This window comes from Protopterus annectens, chromosome 2.part1 (genome assembly GCF_019279795.1).
Source record: "Protopterus annectens isolate FY-2018-M chromosome 2.part1, PAN1.0, whole genome shotgun sequence".
Taxonomy (NCBI): Eukaryota; Metazoa; Chordata; order Ceratodontiformes; family Protopteridae; genus Protopterus; species Protopterus annectens.
In genome coordinates, this window is record NC_056729.1 from 950,057,185 (window position 1) to 950,080,133 (window position 22,949).

General features: G+C 38.7%; 1 protein-coding gene across 1 annotated transcript in view; it reads left to right on the top strand.

Annotated features, from left to right (window-relative positions):
- The window catches only part of LOC122794924 (probable ATP-dependent RNA helicase DDX60), a 3,096,781-nt gene that overhangs the window by 2,693,163 nt on the left and 380,669 nt on the right, over nt 1-22,949 (top strand). The window contains exon 35 of the mRNA XM_044063517.1: nt 632-777. Coding sequence (XP_043919452.1) covers nt 632-777 — 146 coding nt within the window. The remainder of the gene's footprint in view (nt 1-631; nt 778-22,949) is intronic.

Sequence of the window (22,949 nt, forward strand, 5' to 3'; positions counted from 1 at the left end):
CGTTCCTTTCCCTGGGTAAGTCGTTCATTGAAGTGAACCTTTGCTGCAATAGGATCGACAAACGAAGGTTTGCAGAAATGAACCTTCAATAAACTGATATAGATGTCACAAAATCACATATGCATCATTTTCTGCTCATGGACTCAACGTCAGCATTCCTTCATCAGCTTAGAAGATTTTATTTTAAGAAGCTGGGTTTGAGACCTGTTGAAGTGACCTGAGTAATACAGGAAAAGTAGGATACTTCTGTGGAATCTCAAACTGAAGAAGGGAATAAACTGAAAGAGACATCATTGGAGATGTGGGTGATACTAGTTCTAAACAGAAGGCTTGATAGTCAAATATTAGTTACCATTCAAGTAACTAATAAAATATTTTTTGAGACACTGCTAGAATCTGAAGGATGTAACATTTGACAAGTAAAAGTGGTCTACTGTTATTTAAAAGGCTTTTGTAATGTACTTATGAAACATTATGAACAAGTACAGATATGTGACTAAATCTACTGTTGGATCCATGTTCTTCTAAGCCACAGTGGCTTGGTTAGAAATGTTCTGTAAACTGTCTGAGAATGGCAAAAAGCTTTGTTGTGATGCTGTAACAACAAGTACTGACAAATACATCTTATCAGCTTTTGCAGGTGCAGAATCATATCATGAGACTAGCTTCCTATCAGCCCTGACAAACTGCCAGAATAAAACAACAGCAGTATCACCATTTGCAACTCTTTCTGGAAACACAAATAATGATTTATTTTGTGCCTCCAAAGTTGAAACGGTAAGAGAATGAATATAAGGCTGTCAGTGTCTTTCTTGCATACTCATAATATTTGTATGAAATATTGCAATATTGTAATATACCTTTGTTGTTTAACCTTCACAGCTTTTACATAGGATGTTATATCTACAAAGGAATCTGTTGATCTTGAAGTGCATTTGTTAAGCAATTTTAATTTAATTATTTGCTTCTTGGCAAAGCATAGTCGTAATCATGAAGCCTTTTCAGCCACAATGCAGGTCACAAGGGCAAGGGTAAATATAATTTGTGTTTGATACATCCCGACCCCAAATAGTTTATACTCACTACCCGAATGATAGGGTCTTAATACTTTCTGGGCACCTGTTTATCGTAAAGGTGCAGGACATATTAATGAAGACAAGAAAACCTGCTACAAGAAAGTCATATACATATATAAACAAAGGGAAAAGGTGTTCTAGTTAGTGCCAACAACAAAATTAGCACCCATTCAAGGTTTTTCTTGGTTTACTGTATTTGTGAGTTACTTTTATATGGCCTAAGTTGCAGAAGCTTTTATATACACTTAACTGACAGTTCTTGTGTAGTCAGACTGGTATATTTTATTTTTATTTCTTTTTTTATCGTGAGGGAAGGGTTGAGGATGCTCGAGTTCATCTTGTTCTTCTGTGACTGTGTGATTATAGTAGCTTTTTTATTCTTGTCCAATGTGTAAATACTCTATAGAATTGCTGTTCCAATAGTAAAACAATATTCCAAAGCTGAAAAACATACACAGCACCAAACCAGTCTTTTAATTTTTTTCATTTGTATTCAGAAAGGATTGAGGGTCACCACCTTACTGCAACAATTACCAGTTCTAGGTTTCATTCACAGGTACTCACAGTATTAAGAAGCTCCCTTTAAGGATTTTCAGATGGTAGAGCCATGTAACTCAACAAGAAGCACTTTCAGTGTATTCACAAGTGAAATGGAAATTCACACATTTATAAAAATTATAGGTTTAAACTGCAGAGTGTAGCCATGCAAATCCACAACCACTCACACTGATGCCATTCAATAGTAACAATGAGGCAATGACATTTTAAGTTTTCTGGCAAAAGCATGCATCTCAACTTTAAAAATCCCATTCATTACTGGAAATTGATCAGCCGTCCATCCAGCTGATAAAATAAAGGAAATCTCTGGAAGATGTCAAATGCTGTAACCCCTCTGCATTATTCAGTGCTTTTAGGAAGCACGTTACTTTCCCTGGGTCATGTAAACCTCCCATTTCTTGCACTATATACTTTAAGAAGAGCGACTGAACACTAGATCATTTATCTAAATTAAACTTTTATACTGACACTCATTAAGCAACTAACAAGCTAATTCAGTGATGCTCATCACATGCTAGGTTTGACTTTGAAAGACCTCTACCCATTAGTTTCAAACCCTGTAGCATTTTTATTTCTGTACACTATGTCTTATTCAGTTTTCTCCCCCTGCTTCTTTTTTTAAACACTTTTACAGAATTACCACTTGTGACATAGGTAGACTTACATTTATGTAAAAGTAATTGAACCATATTAACAAGTTCACATTTACATTGATTCATGGGAGATTGCTAGGATAACTACTTAAGAGCCCTTACAAGCCTAGCCATTATTAACCGAATGTTACCCAATTTTCTATCCTTAAGGGCTAGAGGATGGCTTTGGTTTGTGCCTTTGCCTTTGAGTATTTTACAGACTGGGCCTCTTCATAGGGGATATGGGTACTGCGACAGCAGTGAATTAATGATTCCCCTGTCCATTAATCTAAACTGCATTTGAAAAGGTTTGGGGACTAGGAAGCCTGTTCCAGAGAAGGGGTAATCTCTGAGACACATATATATCTCTCCAGCATGTTTTGTTCATGTCACAGACCAGGTTTAGATCCCTAGTTCATGCAGTTTGTCTTGTGAATGTGTCAAGTTCCATCACGGCTGGATTTATGAGTGCATTGTAGGTTAGGTATAGATCACTTCTTAATAGCTGGTAGGAGACAGAGTAAAAGGATAGGGCTTTTAGTATTTCTGCATTGGACATGTTGTTTACACCCGGTATTTTTTTTTGTAAGGAAACTTTGATGCTGCTCCAGCTGTTGTAGGTGCCAGGTCAAGTACATGCCGAAAGGTGCACTGTACTTGATTATTGGTCTGATGAGGGCCGAGTACAGTGGGACTATAACTTCCTTGGATCTGGATGCCATGCCTTTACTTATAGGCTGTGCCACTTAGAAGGATTTTCTCACTGCTGTGGACACATGGCAGTCAAAGTTCAGGCTACTACCTGTCTGCGTACCCAGATCTCTCACCTCTGAGTCCACTCTTATGGGTATGCTGTTAATGTTGTAATCTACAGGGGTATTTGACTTCCCAAAGGATATGATTATGTATTTTATTGCATGTAGTTTAGGTCATAGCTCTGACACCAATCATTTGTCTGAGCCATACCCTTCTGAAGGATAACTACATAACTGGGGATTCAATAATTGCCCCCAGCTTGTAGTCATCAGCAAACTCAGTCAGCCAAAGGCCTTCTTCATTAGCCTTTACTTCAGAGAAGTATATTCCGAACAGGAGATGTCCCAACAATGAACCCTATGGCACACCACTAGTAAATGGCCTGTTGCTGGATCTTGATTCAACCACTCTGTGTCCTGTCCGTGACCCATTTGGCTATCCATCTGGAGACATGGGGCTTTATACCCAGTTTTGTGAGTTCATCTATGATACCCAAGTGGGGAACTGTGTCAAATGCCTTAGCTAGGTCAAAGTAGTCAGTATGCACTGTTTTACCTTGCTCCATGGCCCTAGTGACTTTCTCAAAGAAGTCCACCAGACTGAGCAGGCAAGACTTGCCCTTGACAAGACCAAACTTGATTGTGTCCAGTGTTTAGAGGTTTGCTATGTCATTATTTATCAGGTCTGTGATTATTCCTTCCATGACCTTGATCTAAGACTAGTCAAACTTATGGGTCTGTAATTTCCCAGGTCTGTTGATGGTCCCCCTTTATGCAGAGGGATGACTGTTGCTGTCCTCCACTCCACAGGGACAAAGCCATTCTAGAGGCTGTAGTTAAGCAGATGTCCTTTTGGGCCTGATAGGTCCTGTTTCAAGCTATGTAAGCGTCATCCTGAGATTTTGCCAGGACCCATAGAAACTGTGTTTTTAGCTTTAGAGAGTGCAGTGGCGACCTCTTCTTTGATGATAACTGGTAGAGGAATGGTAGAGGGTGTTTCTTGGAGGTAACCAGAGGTAATGGTGAGGTGAAATTTGAGCTGAATTTATCGGTCAGTAGATTTGCTATATTTTTTTTAATTTATTTGTCCTTTGTTAACCACATTAGTCCACTGGGCTGGGGGCCCATTTTCATTGGAGACCTGAGGAGAAAAGCTCCACAAACACACGATAAAAAAGATGATGACAAAAAATAATACACATATATCATAAAACCAAGTTACATTGCAAGTTTAAAAACATAAAAAAGGCAAGATAAAATGGCATGTGAGTAACAACATTAATGCCTTGTAGATAATCATTAAAAGTATCGACAAAGCTTCACAAACACAAGATAAAAAAGATGATGACAAAAATAATATACATATATCATAACAAAACCAAGTTACATTGTAAGTTTAAAAACATAAAAAAGGGGAAAATAAAATGACATGTGAGTAACAACATCAATGCCTTGTAGATAATCATTAAAAGTATCGACACAGCTTCAAAAACACATGATAAAACAGATGATGCCAAAATATAGTACATATATATCATAACCATACCAAGTTACATTGCAGGTTTAGGAACATTAAAAAGGGCAAGATAAAGAGACGTGAGTAACAACATTAATGCCTTGTAGAAATCATTATGAGTATGCATTTTGTGCATGTATAACAACAAGATGATAGAGGTAGAGTTGGTGGAACAAAATAGAATAATAATAAGTAGATTGTAGAGAAGAGTGAAGAATAATTGAAGAGACAGAGAACAGGAAAGAGTGGTAGTTGTATCGGTTATAGATAGAGTGGAGAGAAGAAAGAGTTGTGGTGGCCAGGGAAATAAGAAGTGCAATGGGGGGGGGCAAAGTTGGGAGGAAAGTTTAGTTTTTAAGAGTGCTCTGTGGTGTAGCTATGGATTCACAGGATTGTAAGTATATATAATGTATGAAGGGAATAGTTCTGGTGTGGTAGTAGCAGATTAGGTGGGGTGGTGGCAGTTGCAGGAGGGAGAGTTGGCTAGTTATTTTTTCAGTTCTTTTTTTGAACAGGAGCGAAGACTGGATTGGATATATATCTTCTTGCTGAGTATAGGTGATACCATCTACAGATAATTCCACACATTGTCGGTTGTTGCCATTAAGATTGCTGATGACATAACTGAAAAAGCTTTATGGTAATCCTCAGTATGGGACACTATTTTTGCCTCAGATTTTTCTTTTGAAGACTTTGCTAGCTTTCTGATATGCTTATTTAGACTAATCAAGGAGTTTTTGCTCTGTTGTGCACATTCTCCCATACTTCTAGACAGAATTTTCTTTCTTTTGTTGTACAACATATTTATACCAGGGCTCCACCAGGGTGACTTGTTTTTGTAGCTTGTCCTAAGCTTATTTTGGTCTGGTACTGCTATTTCTATGCAGTTGTTTACTCTGGTCATACAGGGCTTTTGTGTATGCCTCTGCATAGGCTTCTCAGTTTTCTGGGTTTGGGGGAGCTTGGAAACTAGCTATGTAGTCACTTGATAAGAGTAGTTTGACTTAGAAAGGTTCTTAAGGGTTTTGGGGTTAGGTGAGGGTTCTAGTTTTATTTTATTTCAAGGGAGACCACTTTGCAATCTGATCTAACCAGTAAGGACATCACACTTGGGCGGGAGTGCAGCACTCTCCCATATTTATGAGTACCAGGTCTAGGATATTTTTATCCATAGTGGGAGTGCAGACCCAGTTAATGGAGGGGTAGTTGAAATCACCCGTCAGTATGGTACTGGGCCAAACATTAAGTGATTCTAGTAAATTCAGGTATGACTTGTGGGTTTCCTTGTTCATGATGGGGGACCTGTAGCTAGTATGCACGTGGTAATGGATTTTTCCTTTTGTTAGTTGGGCATGTAGATCAAGCATGTCATATTGTTTGATCAGTCTTGAAGTGTGCTTATCCTTTATGTAGATGAATACACCTCCACCTTTTTCCTTTTCATGTGCAGTGGGTGATCAGAATGTGTGAATGACATTATAGCCATTCACTGCCAGGGTGCTTTCTGTGGCTTTGAACCAAGTTTCATTAACTGAACAGACATTAGCTTTTGCCAGGGTGAGGAGTACTTCCATGGAGTGTAGTTTCTTGTTGGACTCCTAGCATTGAGCAATAATACCTTTAGCTTATCCTGAGTAGACTTTGCTATGTTGGAAGGTTTGTCTGTTTGGCAATGCTGAACAAAAGACACTATAGGGGGTGGAAGATGTTTTGGCCAATATCCAAAAGCCTAGTGGTGACAGGTGAAGACCATCTGTGGCAAAGCATCATGGCATATCAGTCATGTTTTCCCAAGTTGACAAATATTAGACCACTTTGGAATGACACCAGTAGCTAAGCCAATTATTAAAGTCAACTGGTTTCTGTTGGTATTATGGCATTATCCTTGGAGACTATAGAATGCTGCTCAATGCTAGGCTCATACCTGCCTGTGACCCACATTCTGAGAGCTCAGTCATGTCTCTCTTCATATATTCCAGGGAGGTATATCTCAGGTCATTTCTGCCAACATGGACTATGACTAAGTCATACTGGTACTTGGGATTTAGTGACCCGAGTGCTTGCATGATCTGGCATATCCTGACAGGCAACTAACTGTAACCTTCTCCTTATACAGCCTAGTGAGAATGACATCAGTGTATCTCACAATGGTGTCTCCTGTGACCAAAATATTGAGTTGTATGGTGTTACACTTTATCAACATGGTAGTTGAGACACAGTGAGATGTGGTTTTATGTGTTGGGTGGGACTTGTCTTGTGTGTGTGCATAAGTAGTTTCTGAGGACTGCATCTGAGAAGCCTTTGAGGTTTGGGTAAGTTACCTGTGAGCACCTTTGCATATGTGAGTCTGTGTGTCTGGTCCTTTGTAAGTGGATGAGGGATGCATGCTTACTTAGTGTAATCTGCAGGTAACCTAACCAGCGATGCTGCCTAGTGTACAGACCAGTTGCACTTTGAGCAGTGATAGTTCTGAGTGCTGTAATAATGTAATCTAGAGCTAGCTAAATACGGCAATACTGCTCAGCATGCAGATTAGTTACTTCTTGAGTAGCAGGGGAATGTGGAAATTTTCAGAGGTAGTTTTTGTAGGGAAAACACAACTTATAGTGATTACATTTACATAGCGCACCACTAACTGCCGCTGCCTGAAGAGCAGTGTCAGGCAAACATGAGGCTTATATACAAGCAGATAAAAAGCAAGATTTAAACTAGGTAAAACTCCAAGCAAGTGCATGAAAAGCAATAAATAGCACATAAATCGTTAAGAGTGCAATGGAAACAAGCAATATAAGTGCAAAATAATACCTGATCTTATTTTTCTTGCCTAAGATGGCTACAGATGGAAGCAAAATCTTTCAAACTCTCTGGCAGTGGCACCAAACAATTAGAAGCTCTGGATAACTGAGCCAAGACTCGGACAAATGCAAGGCTTGTACACAAGCAGAAAAAAGCAAGTTTTAAACTAGGTATGCCCACAGGCCAAGCAGATAAGCACATAATAAGCTTTCCACCAGCAGTTCCCAGCTCATATAGGCGAAATCAGCCCTCTTCTGCCATAAGAGTACAGACTTTAACATTCTTGGTATAAAACATTCTGAAGAAGTCTGAAGTTACAAGCAGACAAAATAGCTCAATAAAGAATTTGCTGGTGGATATTTTTTTGGTGTACTCAATTCTTTTTGTGATTTTGAACCTCCAGAAACTGTTACTTTTTACTCTTTAGTATAAAATGTCTGGTTTGGAGCCCGAGTGTTAGGGAATCACAAAAAGCACTGAAAACAGTATATGAAAGTGTATTTAGAGTAGTACAAATGCAGAACAACAGTCCTTACTGCAGTGGAAAAATGCAACTTAAAACTCTAAGCAAGTACAGGAAAACAATAAATAGCACAGAAATCTTTGAGAATGTATGTTAGATCTTACTGCAATATCATGGATTATACCTGCAATAAAGTCAGTGATGTCCAAAGGAGATCGTCTGTTGACCATGGATTATACTTCTAAAACTGACTTTGTCATTCTTGATCTCAGCACTGAAATAAATAGGACATGCTGGAGGGACAGATTCATAACCCAGAGGCTCTCTTCACTCTGGAATAAAATCCCAGTCCAGGTTAGGCAGAGTCCCTCATTGACCCTCTTCAAGAGGTATCTTGATGAGTGGATGGGAGATCGTAGGTTTACCCCGGGTATCACTTTAGACAGAGGCACAGTATACTAACCTCGAAAAAGGGCATAGCAAAATAAATTTAAAATGGGTGGCGAAAGCCAAACACATTCTGGCTAGGCTTATAAATACCCTAGGGCAGATAGCCTAGTATGAACCTGTGAACCTGTGTGAACCTGTGATAGCAGAACACGTTATCATCAGAATCAACGGCAACAGTTTAACAACAATCTCAAGAAAATTTAGAGGAGCATTGGCCACCTTCTTCATCCGGGCCATAGCTCAACCCATTAACCCTCTCCTTGCCTTAAGGATTCTGAAATTGCAACCCTGTTTGTCAAGCACATTCATGATTTTTTAGAAGTCTAAGTAACAACACTAATGCTGTCTAAAGTATTCCTTCTCATCATATATCCAGCAGTTTTATTGTGTACACATTACCCACTGTGCACTAGTAGTCAAGTTCCTAAACAATCTGAAATTCAGCATTGTTGTAAATGGTGAACTCCTACCAGCATTCTTGAATATCTCTGCAGCATCAGCTGGTCCCTCATCTCCATACTAATAAGCATGCACTTCCTATGTTTCTTCATAAAGCTGGCTCATTAATATTAGTGCACCACTGTACGTTTGTTATTCTGTCATCCCCCTCTTTCTAAAGTGAATAAGAAGTACATCCATATACAATTCCTCCAGTATTTAATAAACATTATCTCATACTCGCGTGATATTTTCTGACCCTGCTATAGAACTGATACAGCCCTTCTTAAAGTAGTCACGTACATCTGTACCCAACTAAATGATACTAACATCTTAAATGGTGTTTACCTCAAGTTCTTTAAATTATTTGACACTGTATGTAACTCCAAACACATGGAAATTGTGTCCAGTCTGCTAGACAGTTGATGAATATGTCATTATTTTCTATTAACATGCTAATCATATCTGTCTCTTTAAATGGCTTTATATGTGTTTGGTATTTATTGCAGAGTGGTGGCAAAGTGTTGTAGAGAGAAGTATTGTCACCTCAAAATTGGAGTCTGTGTCTTTCAGTTTTTGGCTGGGTGCCTTTTTTGTTGGGACTGCATGTACTCCCTGTGTTCATGTGGATTTTCTCTAGGTATTGCGGTTTCCTTTCACATCTCTAAGAAATGCAGTATATGCACTGGCAGTTGTAAATTGTCCATCGGTTTGTGCTGTGAAAGAAGGACCTAGCAGTCTACTTCCATTCCTTACTTGCACAGTAAACTTGGGGAATGGTGATGACTGTTCATGGGATCACTATAGGAGTCAGATGTGACTTAACAGCATTGGATGGATGGATGGAAGGATGGATTGATATGTACTATAATCTGAAGTAATATGCTCCAGTTAGGAGATAGGCTAGTACTGAACATCCTTGAAAATGTAACTGAATATGCAGTACAAAATATATGGAGTCAGAAATGACTCCATAGTCAGACACACACAGATGTACCACTCACTAGGCTGAGCTAAGACAGAGTGATGGTTAGCTGCCTCTTAGGTGCCAGGATCTGCATTCTCACTAGGGCTCCCTTGTCCCTTCACCCTAAGTACACACAATGACATGGTCATTGCACATATGGAAGTAAATGACATACCTCCTTCATCATATGAATTAAGAAAGAATATGCATCTGAAATTGATATAATACTAGTATTGAGCAGTATCCTACATTGCGAAAAATGATGCTACAATGCAAACAAAAGATATCTGCATTCAGTTATTGGCTAAGTTATTTGTGTCATTCTAAGGGTATCCAATATATATCAGCCTGGGAGGAGATGATCCACAACCCTGGCTGCTTTGCTAGGGATGGTCTATACCTCTGTACTCATGGCTTCTGTATATTGGCCAGGATTTTTCCTTCTCCATAGTTACTTTTTTAGGCAAGGTCAGTCTCTTCAAATTACCTGTGTAGCTAATCAAAATCAAAACTATGTAAAGGTAACACTGCTCAATGGTTGAAAACTAAACAAGAATTTGCACTCCTTGCAGGCATATTTTAACTCTTGAAAATGCAGATATTTGCATAGTTACTGAAACATGGTTTTAGAAGAGTGATAGTACCCCCACCATGCAGGGTTTCAGAGCCTACCTCTCTTTTGGACCCAGTGCAAAAAAGTATAGTGTAACTGGAGGGATGTGTCTGTATTCCTAAGAAGCTGTCTCACCTGCAGACTCAGGACAATGACCATGTACTCCTCCATATCCTTTTTATGGTAAATAGAACTCTGTGCCATATTACAGCCAACTACCATACTCCATCCATTTCACCTGCAGCCCATGAGCCATATCTAAACAGACATCACTCCCTAATGATCCTAACACTGTTCTCTTGGGAGAGTTCTTCTGTCCCTCCATTAACTGTAAAACCTACACCACCTCAAATAAATATGCACAAATATTCCTGGACTCCATTAATGCTAGCTTGCTTGATGAACTAGTTCAAGTCCCAACTTGGGAGTTCAGAAATACTGAACCTAGTTCTCACCAGTATTGCCATCCTATGCTGTATGCTCATCAGCAACAGTTACCATGTCACTGTACAAATCTGACCACCATTTGGTAACACTCATTATGAGGTCAAAACCTGAGTTACCACAGTCCTTCTTTCTTCAGACTAAGGCAAACCTAGTACAGCTAACTGATGACCTAATGAAATTTAAATGGCCACCCTACATCAATAATCCTATTTCTCTCAGTGCTACTTTTGTGAATAATTTGTATGCCCACCTCAAAATATGTGTCAAGGCATCCATACACATAACAAGTAAATACAATGCAAAGTTCAGGAATAAGCCCTATGGTGGAACCCTAGTCATACCTCTCAACCGTACCAATTTCCTCAGTATTTACTGGTTTTGAGGGCAAAATAAAGGGGTGCCACGAATTCCTGAGTGGTTCCTTCGATTCCTGATTTTTTTTCAATTTTTTTTTTTTTACTTTTATTTACAAGTTTGAATAATAGCTGATCTCATCACACATCACCAGTGTATCCTGCAGTGTCATCAACATGCAGGGATATGTGTGATTGTATCAGCTTGGTGAGATAGACTGCCTTCCTATCGGATTCAGTCAGACTCCATTGGAGACTCATACTGTTAATTTGGAAAGGAATAGCTGCAGCAGCAGTGAGCAGACTCCACACTCTGGACTGGAGCTGTGCACATTTCAATTTAAGTTCTTTTGCACTGCAGAGTCCACCCAGTACCCAGTGCCCACCCATGTGAATATGAAGTGTCCGCACAACACTAGGATGACAAAATTTACTTTCTACAGCTCCGGCGACAGGTAAGTAAAAAAGAAAAAATGCCTATCAGAAACGATTCTTCATCTGCAATGTGCACTGTGATCAGCAGCTGCTATTAGCTGGAGACAGTTTATCAGATTACATAAAAGCAAAGCAAACGAAGCATCCGTTAAAGTTTCTGTTAAGGTGTTAACTGGTCTGTTAGTTTTAAGTGACGGTGAATTACTATGTCTCAATTTTTGCCTTGTCCCTCATAACTTATTTTAATTTTTCTAGTAAATCACTGACTATTATATTTGGTTAATAATGCCAAATAGTAGATTTTCATACTTTTTATTCAGAAAATTTATGTTGATACCAAGCCCCTTGTGCAATTACTTTTCTAAGTGAATTGCACAATAATATTTAAAAATTGTTACTAATTTTGGGGTCTTTGTTTCTCTTTATTTTGGCTTTGTCCCTAATTCCTGAGCAAAGAAGTTGTAGTTCAGAAGTACGCTCCAGAGATAGAGAGAGAGAGAATGCAGATCGGTGGGCACAGGTGTTCTCCGGGTGTACCCAAGGAACACTGGTTAAGTGACTTGGTTAGAGTTACACAGTTTGCAGGTGGAAACTAAGGGACTCACCAAAGTAGAATATGGAGCTTATTGAGATCTTGTAGCATCATCTCTCTGAGGTAATGTGTCTGGCCGGATGTCAATGGATTTAATAAGTAATGCTTACTGAAAAGGGGTGATCGCCATGAGGAAATGAAAGGTTGTCTTGGCTAGTACTGCTCAGTACACCTGGAACAGGTTTTTCCTTCTGTAACTTGAGAACACTATGGTATACTGCATTCTTGACAGACTTGGCTTTGTACAAGTGGGCATTTTCTAGGACTTCATTATCACATTAATTGATACATAGGGCAGAAGAGTCTGTCTGATATTGTTATTAATAGGCATTAGGGGTGGACTAGGCATCATTTATAGACTGCCGGTAGTAATGTGAAAAGAAGATGATGTATACAACAAGTCCGACATTATCAAAAAACATGCAGAATTTCCTTTTGTGTTTGAGATAAATGTCTGTTTCACACAGCTTTGCACAGTTGCTTGTTAAATGATCCTTTCGGTGATGGCAGTGGTAGCAGTAGCATTGTAAAAAGGAGTCCTGCAGCAAGTTGAAAAATCCAGTTTGCTTAGACCAAAAATACAGTTAGCATGTTTGGGACATTAGTCAAAAACAGGTAAGGGGTGGAATTCATAAAATTTTGCATGCTGTGCAAGAGACTTGTGATTTAGAAAGTTATTTCCGATTTATATTGCAAAGATTATCTACAGAGCAGCAAGAGTTATTGTAGATGTCTCCTCCATATGCCAATGTACTGCTCTGCAAGGATCTATGAGTAGTTTGGCAGTTCAGAAATGTCCACACTTTGCAAAATCCCTGCAGAGAAGTGCAAAAGGTGAATAAATGTAGCCAAATATTGATTGTATTGAACCTGTGGTTTTGGTTTCTGATGGCTGAATCTGAGTAGGATGAAACTACACTGCTTTGCCCTGCTCATCTTGCTAATTCAGTTGAGTACTTTTGTGGTGTGTGTGTGTGTGTGTGTGTGTGTGTGTGTGTGTGTGTGTGTGTGTGTGTGTGTGTGTGTGTGTGCGTGCATGTATGCTATATATATATATATATATATATATATATACACACACACACACACACATGGGAATATATATGGTAGTAGGTGTTTGTGTGTCTGTCTGTGTGTGGTACTTCCCTTTTGCTCTAAAGCGCACTGCAAAAGTCAGTTCCATTCGGAACTTCTCCAAAGTCACAGCTCCAGTTAAAGTACAAAATGGTAAGGTGTTATATTGCTGTCCCATCCATTGAAATGCAATGGAAATATTACGTCTGCACTACTATAGCTGTCACTGATTGCCCTATACCACACTGACATTTTCTACTTCTAATATACATATCAGGATTATTTTATAAGAAAAATGATGAATGTCTTAGCTTCTAACTGTAAGGGGATGCCCATTCTATAACCTTGGAAGGCATGACAGAAATTAGACGTTCATAACTTACTGTGCAGAAAATGCATGTTGATGGTATTCTACAGTTCCATTGGAGTGGGTAGGGTTACATAACTATGTACGCACATTTTATGTTAATCAGCTTCCCGATTTTTGGTCAGTTGTACTTACTTTTCATGGGCCTTTGTCCACATTTTTGATGTTTCCAGGTTGAGAGGTATCTAGTATAAACAAACTATAAAATAAGAGGAATAAATTCACAACCCATAAAAACAAACTTGCTATCCCATTTCTAGAGTTGAATTAAAAGATCAGAAAATGAGTTCCTGATAGTTTTCAAGCCACCCCCACTACACACACACACACACACACACACACACACACACACACACACACAAAACGAAAATCTGGTGTTCCACAACATAGTAATCTCACCAGAGTAGCACACACCAGACATCTTAAAGGATTTAACAACTTTAATTAGAAATCCAAACTTTAATAGAAACAGCAGCAGTAGTATACCCAATGTTTATGATTTACTAGCTGAAAAACTTTTTAGATGCAGCCTTGCAGGACTCCCAGAACTAAATGAATTATGGTGCAGGATGTTTGTCTTCACTCTGCCTTCTAGCTTAATGTGACCCTTCATTAGCTGTAATATTGCAAATCCAGTGACATTGATTTCATACAACTAGATGCAATCACTAGAAATTACCTAAAAAGGTGCAGCCATACAATCAAAAAGTATAAAACTGCAAAGAGTTAATATAAATATGCACATTCAAAAGACATAGTAGGCAGCACATTTATGTTGTAATGAATGCTGATGCAGGTACAGTTAATGTGAAAGTGATTAATGCAGACTCTCATAAGGGCGGCTACTTTACCTACTACATGAGCCACATTTATTACAACTGCATTGACTACTTCCTAAATGCTAGCTACTTTTCAAGTGTATGTATATTGTTGTATTTGCATTCTGATGTGTAGCTAGAATGTATCCTTTTTCTTGTATTTTTTTCTTATTATTATTTCTGGGACTGTGGCTGCAATGGAAATGCAGGAGAAGGTAGCCAGAAGAGGACTGATGATTAGCAGACATAAGGCAAAAATAAAAAAGAAAACAAAATAAAATATTTCTTATGGATTAGTTCACTTCACAGGATACCAAACAAATAAATTAATCAAAGAATGTGCATGCATGGTGTGTCTTTTCAAGGAAACATGCAATGTTTAACAGTCAAATAATGGACTAGTAGAAGTAGTAGCAAAGGACAAAATATACAGTCTTTGCCATTGTCATTCTGATGAGCATTAAAATGAGGCCCCATCTGCCCAAGTTGGTGGTAGCTCAAATGGACATAAAAGATCTCAAAGCACCTATGGAAAACAGTAGAGGAAGTTCCCTGATACCCTGGCCAAATTTCCCCAGTGGTCTCTCCTGAAAAGAGGCTACCAGCCAATACCACTCTAGTGGAACTAACCTGGTCAATCAAAAGATAGATAGATAGATAGATAGATAGATAGATAGATAGATAGATAGATAGATAGATAGATAGATAGATAGTTTACTTCTGTAAGTACTTTACTTGATAGTCAAAATAAATCCTGTTAATATTCCAACATATAATCTGAATGAGCTCATCCCTGTATGACGCAGTACTTGGAATGAAATCACACTAAGACTTATGTGTTGTATGAGAGACCCAGTTGTCTTAATTTGATAGATTCAGTTCAAAACAAATGCTGGGACTCAGTCCTATCTGTAAATTAAAGCATGGCAAATAATATGCCTGCTATTGCATAACCTAAGACTTCTCCACTTGTGTTTACACACACACACACACACACACACACACACACACACACACACACACACACACACACACACACACATTTTGGAATGCAGATAACTGCTTTAGGTGAAATTTTATTACAACTCATTTCTATTTTCTTCTAGCAACACCTGATTAGTTTCACAGCACTCAAATGCACTAGCATTAAAAGATACTGAACATTATGATCTGTGTGACACAAAATGTATTTAATAATGTGTAGTTATTGACTGTTTATTTCTACTCATAAGGAAGTTCTGGATAATGAAAACATGTTGTTTAAGCTTCTTTTGTATTTATCTGGTCTGTGATAAAAAGTATTTTTTTCTTTAAGTGACAGCTAGAATGTCAATGATTTTGTGTGTTATATTATGTTTTGGAGATTGTGCAGACTTGTAATTTGACTCTTTGTCATCATGGTACTCAAACAATATATTTGCTTCTCAAACAATCAAAGGTTGGGATTCATAAAGTCCTTCACAGATGGTACACACTCCCTGCACTTGCTTGTCAAGGGTGTAAGAGGTCACATGAAAAATCTTTATCCAGGCAAACTCATACCCTACAATGTGTATATATCATCTGTCACTTTGTTAAGGGGATACAAAGTACCCCAAGTATTTGTAGCAAGCAGAGGTATATAGTCTTAAATATTACCAGTGCTGTCAGAAGATGAGACAAGGGATTCCACAATATTTGGCATATACACAACACCCTTGACTAAAAACAGTCAGTCCCAAGCTCAAGCTCATCAGGTGATAATTAGTGCCCTTGTTGCCCATTCCCCAACACACTGTAACAACAATCAGTATTTTTATTTCGCATGCCTTCCAATGGGATCATTACTTTCCTATCCTAGCAGTAACTTTAATTCCCTCAGCCTTCGTTTATGTATTGTGTGCCTTTGAGCAGGCCACGTAATCAGAGAGTGCTCTTGGAATGAGTCTGCTAAAGGTCCATGTAGACCAGTGCTATGCCTTGAGAGCCCTTTGTAAAAATGTGAGTGCCTGGTTTGTACTTACTTGTACATACTTATTTCCTACATGTGTTACAGCATCTGTAAAAAATATGATTACAGACAATAAAACAAAATAGCTGAGATAAGATATATATATTTTTAATAAAACTGACATTTTGAGAGTTTCAGATCCTGTCTTCCTCCAACCTGCCCCCCCCCCCCAAGTTTGCCAGATTATCATCTTTTCTGGTTTACAAAGCAGTTAGTCAGGTTTCTTACTTTCAGACTACATTAGGAAAAAGCTTAATACACCCTGCCCTACAACTTGTAGAACTACTCGCTCAAATAAACATTTCAACCCAGAACACTTCCTAAATGAACTGTGTGTATGTAACTGGACACCATTAAAATACCTCCTACTTGAGGAAGCTGTGGCATACTTCAGTTCCAAGTTCCTTGAAATCCTAGACTACCATGCCCCTTCCTGTACCCTTAGGAACACCACCAAAACAGCACCATGACTTACTAAGGAAACTAAGAAAAGATTTTTGCTAAGAAACAGATTCTGGGCCAAATGGCGTACCTCTAAAAACCCATCTGATCACTTAAAATTTAAACAACTCAGAAACTCTACTAAAACATCTATAATTTCAGACAAAAAAAACTTCTTCCAACTTCAAAATACCAACCATCAAAGTCCACAGAAATTCTGGTCAGGTATCACTAGACTCATTCACCCAGGCAATTCTAAAACACCAACCCCATCTGGAATTACCCTTGACACTCCCAAACAAATTGCTGACTCCTTCAATAACTTCTTTACTGAAGCCATCCAGTCACTTGCTAACTCTCTACCTCATGTATCCTCTAATCTGCCCTCCTCCTCACATACCTCACCGCCCACTTTCCAACTCCACCCTGTCCCCACATTCCTCATCTGTACCCTCCTTCAAAAACTCAAACCCTCTACCCCCTTGGCAGACTGCTTGCCTTCTAAATACCTTCAAATTGCAGCCAAAGTTATTGCCTACCCAATCTCTATCCTTATAAATAGAACCATTATTGAAGGTACTATCCCATCCATCTGGAAAGTTTCACATATCATCCCACTACATAAAGGTGGCAACTCAACAGAACTTTCAAACTTCCGTCCAATTGCCCTCCTCTCTCCCATAGCTAAAATCATGGAAAAATGCATCCACCATCAACTATTAGACCATCTTCTTCAAAATAGCCTATTAGCCAGCTCCCAGTATGGCTTTCGACCTTTCCATAGCACCACTACTGCCCTCCTTTCCTTCTCTGACCACTTCAACAAAAATCCCAACAATAACACCCTGTCCTCTGCGATCTTTATTGATCTTTCAAAAGCATTTGACATGGTTAACCATCAGCTACTGCTGAATCTTCTCAAGTCCCTCTCATTTGATACTCGAGCATTACAGTGGTTCAAGTTCTACCTAGACAACAGGCAACAGGCATTGCTGTGGGAAAACACTCTATCCTCCCACCTACCTGTCATCCTTGGTGTATCCCAAGGATCCATATTGGGCCCTCTTTTGTTCTCTATCTTTATAAATGATCTATCTATTAGTATCCCCCAAGCTGTAACTATACAATATGCAGACGACTTCACATTAATATCCTCAGCCACAGGGCCGTCTGAACTGCAGTCCCTCACCCAGAATACCTTTGAGCTTGGAGAAGAATGGTTTCTACAGCGGTGTCTCCTCCTTAACCCCAAAAAGACTAAACTCTTGCTGTTTACTCTACTCAAAAGTCCAGCCCACTTAACTTTTCTATCAAATCTAAAACTAGTACAGTCATATCTCCTGACACTACTACCAAACTCTTAGGAGTAATTATTGACCACAGCCTTAACTATGACACTCACATCAACATCACAATCAAATCAGTAAACCGAAAACTAGGCTTCCTCTACAAAATAAATCCCTTCCTTACTCCCATAGCTAGAACTACTATTGCCCAAACCCACCTTATCTCTACTCTCTTTTATGCCTCTCCTATATATACAAATCTATCCAAATGCAACCTCCACAAGCTGGCAGTCTCTTACAATAATATTGCCAGATTTGCTACCAGCTCCCCTTTTAGAACCTACCACTGCCTAAATCTGAAGCAGCTTGGTTGGCTTGAATTGCACAATCAAATTTTATTTCATCAACTGATTATTGCCCATAAAACCTTTTATCACCCAGAAAACATACCAATTCTCACTAGTCTAATCTGCCCATATAAAAATCTTACAAACCTACGCTCAGCCAATAAACTTCTGGTATCCATACATAAACCCAACAACAAAGCAGGAGATTCCCTTTTCTCTAATACTGTGGAGAAAAGTTGGAACCTACTTCCCAGTGAACTTACATCTCTGTCTTCAACTACACTTGTCAAAAAGAAACTAAAACAATACCGTACAAACCATTGGCTATGTCCCTGTTCAAACCCTGACTAAGACTATCTCTGTCTATTTTCATCATAATCAGTCTTCCCAGGTTTCTTACTCACTTTATTGCCACTTTAAGGCCTCTATCTTCTAGTTGCTGTTATTGCACTTAAGAAAGATGTAATTTACCTCTTTCTGTCTCTTGGTGAGTTTCTCCCCCTGCACTTACTCTCCCAATCCTGTTTTTAACTACCCTGTTCTTCTGTTCCTTACTTATAACTTGGAGATGGGAATCTCCCATATCCTTCTGAAGACTTTCTTCCCACAGTGTTCACAAAAAAAAAAAAACTAAGGATTATCTTCTTATTTTTGTTCTATTCTTCTGTTCCATCAGTGTTTGCTAAATTACCTTAAACACCTGTTTTTATCTAGCAACCTGTCTGACACTTAATGTTCTGTAACTGAATTCTTAATACTCTGTGTGTTTATCTGTTTTAATGTGGAGCTTTTCTCCCTGGGCCTCTACTGAAAATGGACATATATCCAGTTAGACTAGCCCGGTCAACAAATGTAAAATAAATAAATAATAAATAAATTAAAACTTCTTTGCCCTTGAAACTCACATTCATTTAAACAGCATTGAAACCCACACCACATCCAAAGAAAATGCATCTGGCCAGTGGTGGATAAATATTACCTTTGGGCTGTTTTCAAATCATAGGCCCCTTGTACACAAAACAAGAAACATACATGTGTTCTTTGATACACCTTTCTGACTTTATTAAATTATATTCCTTGTATAATAAAGCACACTTGTTAAACTTAGAGAGCATTTTAAATTTATTGTTTAAACATTTTTCCAGTAGGCAATGAAACAAAATGAACCAATGACAAAACTGCCCAATTCAGAACATTTCCATCATAAAAGTCTACTTCCACACACACATTTTTTTTCTTATAATGCAGCATAGAATATAATCATCCTGATTTTCTGTTCTTGAATTTGGGTTAATATTTTTGCTCTTTCCACTGAGACACAAATGCCCTTGTGCATGACATTTTCTCACTTCTGTTTTATATGTAGCTACACCCTTGACTTGTTACACCCATCCCCTTTAAAAGTGCATCAGAGTACAGTATCAGCAATGCATCTCCATACTGTGGGAGTAGACCCCAGAGTCTTCTGCATCAAAAGCAAGTATTTAACCTGTTATGCTATTAACAATGCAAGCAGACTTGCCATAAGCAACACTAAACTTCTCTTCCCCTGAAGTTCTCAGCTCCTTGTAAAATTCATTCAACACTCAACTGTATCTCTCAACTTTGCAAGACAAGAAATCTGGAAAAAGTCAAATTTTATTTGGTGGTGGGACAAAAGACCAAAAACCAGGGACACATTTTAAACGTTGCTTGTATAATTTTGGAAAGTTGCTAGAATAAAATGTTGCTACCACCATGCATTTCACTGCCAAGTCTGGAACCCAGGACCCTGTGCACTACAGTCAGAGCAACATACCACTATGTCAAGATAGGAACTTTAGGAAGACTGAAACTTAAATAGCTATCATTTAGTAATTCAGTTCTCATTTCTCACCATAGCTCTCGACCTCTTAGCACAAAAAACCTGGACAAAGCCAGTAATGGGGGAATACAGAATTCAGTTCTCACTTCTCACCATAGCTACTCTCAACCTCTTATCACAAAAAAACCTGGACAAGACCAGTAATGGGGGAATACAACCCCCAAAATAGGGACAATTTCTAATACTGATCTTATAAACTTAGAAAATTGGTAGAATAAAAAGTTTTGTTCCATTTATTTTCTGAATAATATGAAGCCTGAAATTCAAATGCCTGTGATTATTTGGTGAATTCAGTCATTCACTGATATGCCACAAAAATCCAGAAAAGCACAGATTGTATGAGGAACAGAACAAAATATGAGGCGTAAATGTGGAAAATTTTCACAAGTGGTGGTGGGTAGAGACTTTAGGCTCTTGTCACCTGTAACTAAGGTAGAGGGTTTGAGCCTATGTCGCTCCTCTACCACCAGGTACATTCACCTGGGGCACACACACCAATTATGGCCACTTGGTTGACTACCTATATTAATGTTCTTACAATATTTAAACCCAATCGATGACTTAGATTGTAAAAAGACTCTCATCTTGACATAAGTAGTGTTATGCTATATGAAATAATTGTACAAGCAACATGAAAACACTTATCATTGTCAAAAGATATCACCTTGAATTAAACAGAATGGAATCATTTAAATGCTGGGAAAAAATGTTGCAGAAAGCCACAGATGATCATTTTCATTTTAATAGTCATATAGATTGATTGTACAGACAGGCAGACATATTGTTTGACCTATTTTATAAAGCACAGACACACACACACTCTAATGACTGCCATGTAAACCTAAATAAGTTAGAGGTTCAAGCAACACACACACACAGACACCAAAATGGCAGCTTCCTACCTCTGCAGCTTGCAAATCATTCTCAGCTCCGTCCATACACACACCAAAATGGCAGCTTCCTACCTCTGCAGTTCGCAAATCTCAGCTCTATCCATAAATACAACAAAATGGCAGCTTCCTCCATCCATAAATACCTTTTGCTTCCTCCGTCCATAAATACCTCTACAACTCACAAATCTCAGCATTGTAGGCAGCAGCAAAGCATTATGGTTTGTTCTGTTCCTGTTAACAGCTAACGAACAACCTGAAATGCATGCACGTTGATCCCTTGAGCTCAAATCTGACAGGCTGTTACACAGAGCTGACGTCATTGCGCACGTGATGATGTCAGCTCAAAAACCCAGAAAAAAATCTTAAATAAAAAACACCGGGAAATTTGGAAATTAAGGGGTGCCACTCAGGAATCATGGCACCCCATTATTTGGACACCAAAACTCGATAAAAACAGAGTAATTTGGTACAGTTGGGAGATATGCTGTCCAACAAATGTAGATTTCACACTCTAGTACAGTAATGGAGTTTTTGTAATTGTTATTTATTTATGTGTTTAATTATGTAAAGTTTAGATTATCCCAAGGAAATGAAACCTTAGGGATCACTGAACATCCAGCCCAAATGTCAGAATCTGTGACATTAGCAGATTCCAGAGGACACATCTGTTTTGGTAATCAGGACCCAGATCATGTAGAGAATGGAAGATGAGTATCTATATTTTAATGATGCAGTGAGCCATGACAGGCAGTCAGTGTAAACTCTGTATGACCATTGAGAGAGATACGACTAGTTCCCAAGACACAGGATACCAGTATGGCTGCTGAGTTTTTCAACCACAGCAGTATCAACAAGTTAGCACCTGACAACCCAGAGTACACAGCATTACACTAGTCTAAGCAGGGTTGCACCAGTCTTCACAAGATCCAGGCTGCAGTTCTAATATGGAAATAAAATATCTTCATAACTACTGGCACCTGATCCAAAAGAGTCACCCTGTCATGAAAAACAACACCCAGATAATATACCGGGGAAACAAATTTCAGCTGATTTTCTCAATGGAACACCAAAGGCAATAAGAATAGGAAATTTTTGGACAGACAGTAGCATGCACTAGTGGTACCTTCGTCTAGGCTGGGTTAAATGTTAGCCAGTTAGAGCGTGTCCAATCCAAGATAGACTTCAGGTGGTCTTCTGAAGAGATAAAAATCCACCTTTCCTTCTCTCCATATCTTGAGACAAAGTTGAGTGTCCTCAGCATATGACTGAAAAGGAATGCTTTCCCTGTGGAGCACTTAGAAATGGTGAATAATATGGGAGCTGAGTTCAAACCCTATAGTACACCACATGTCAAAGAGTAGACATCTGAAGAATGTAAGCCAGATGTCAAATACTGTGTATGACCACAAAGATATGATCTAAACCAACTCACTACCATACCTGTAATCCCACCATGTTGATTCAGGCACTTTATCAGAATGCCATAGTCCACTGTATCAAAGACAGCAGACAGACAGGATTGAGATCAAGTATTTGACTGAATGTATCTCATTTATGTGAAACTTGTACTTAGACATGCAGCAGTGGAAGATAGTGTCATTGTGCTGATATATTTACTTTCGGATATTGACCCCATAAGAACCTGTTTTTAGACCATGCCAAAATGACAAAACTACCAGCATAGCAAAAAAATGCTCAAACCAACCTTAAAGTGTTATTGCTCAATGCTAGGAGCCTAAACAAAAAACACACCCTAAAAGCTCTCCTAACTCTGGAGA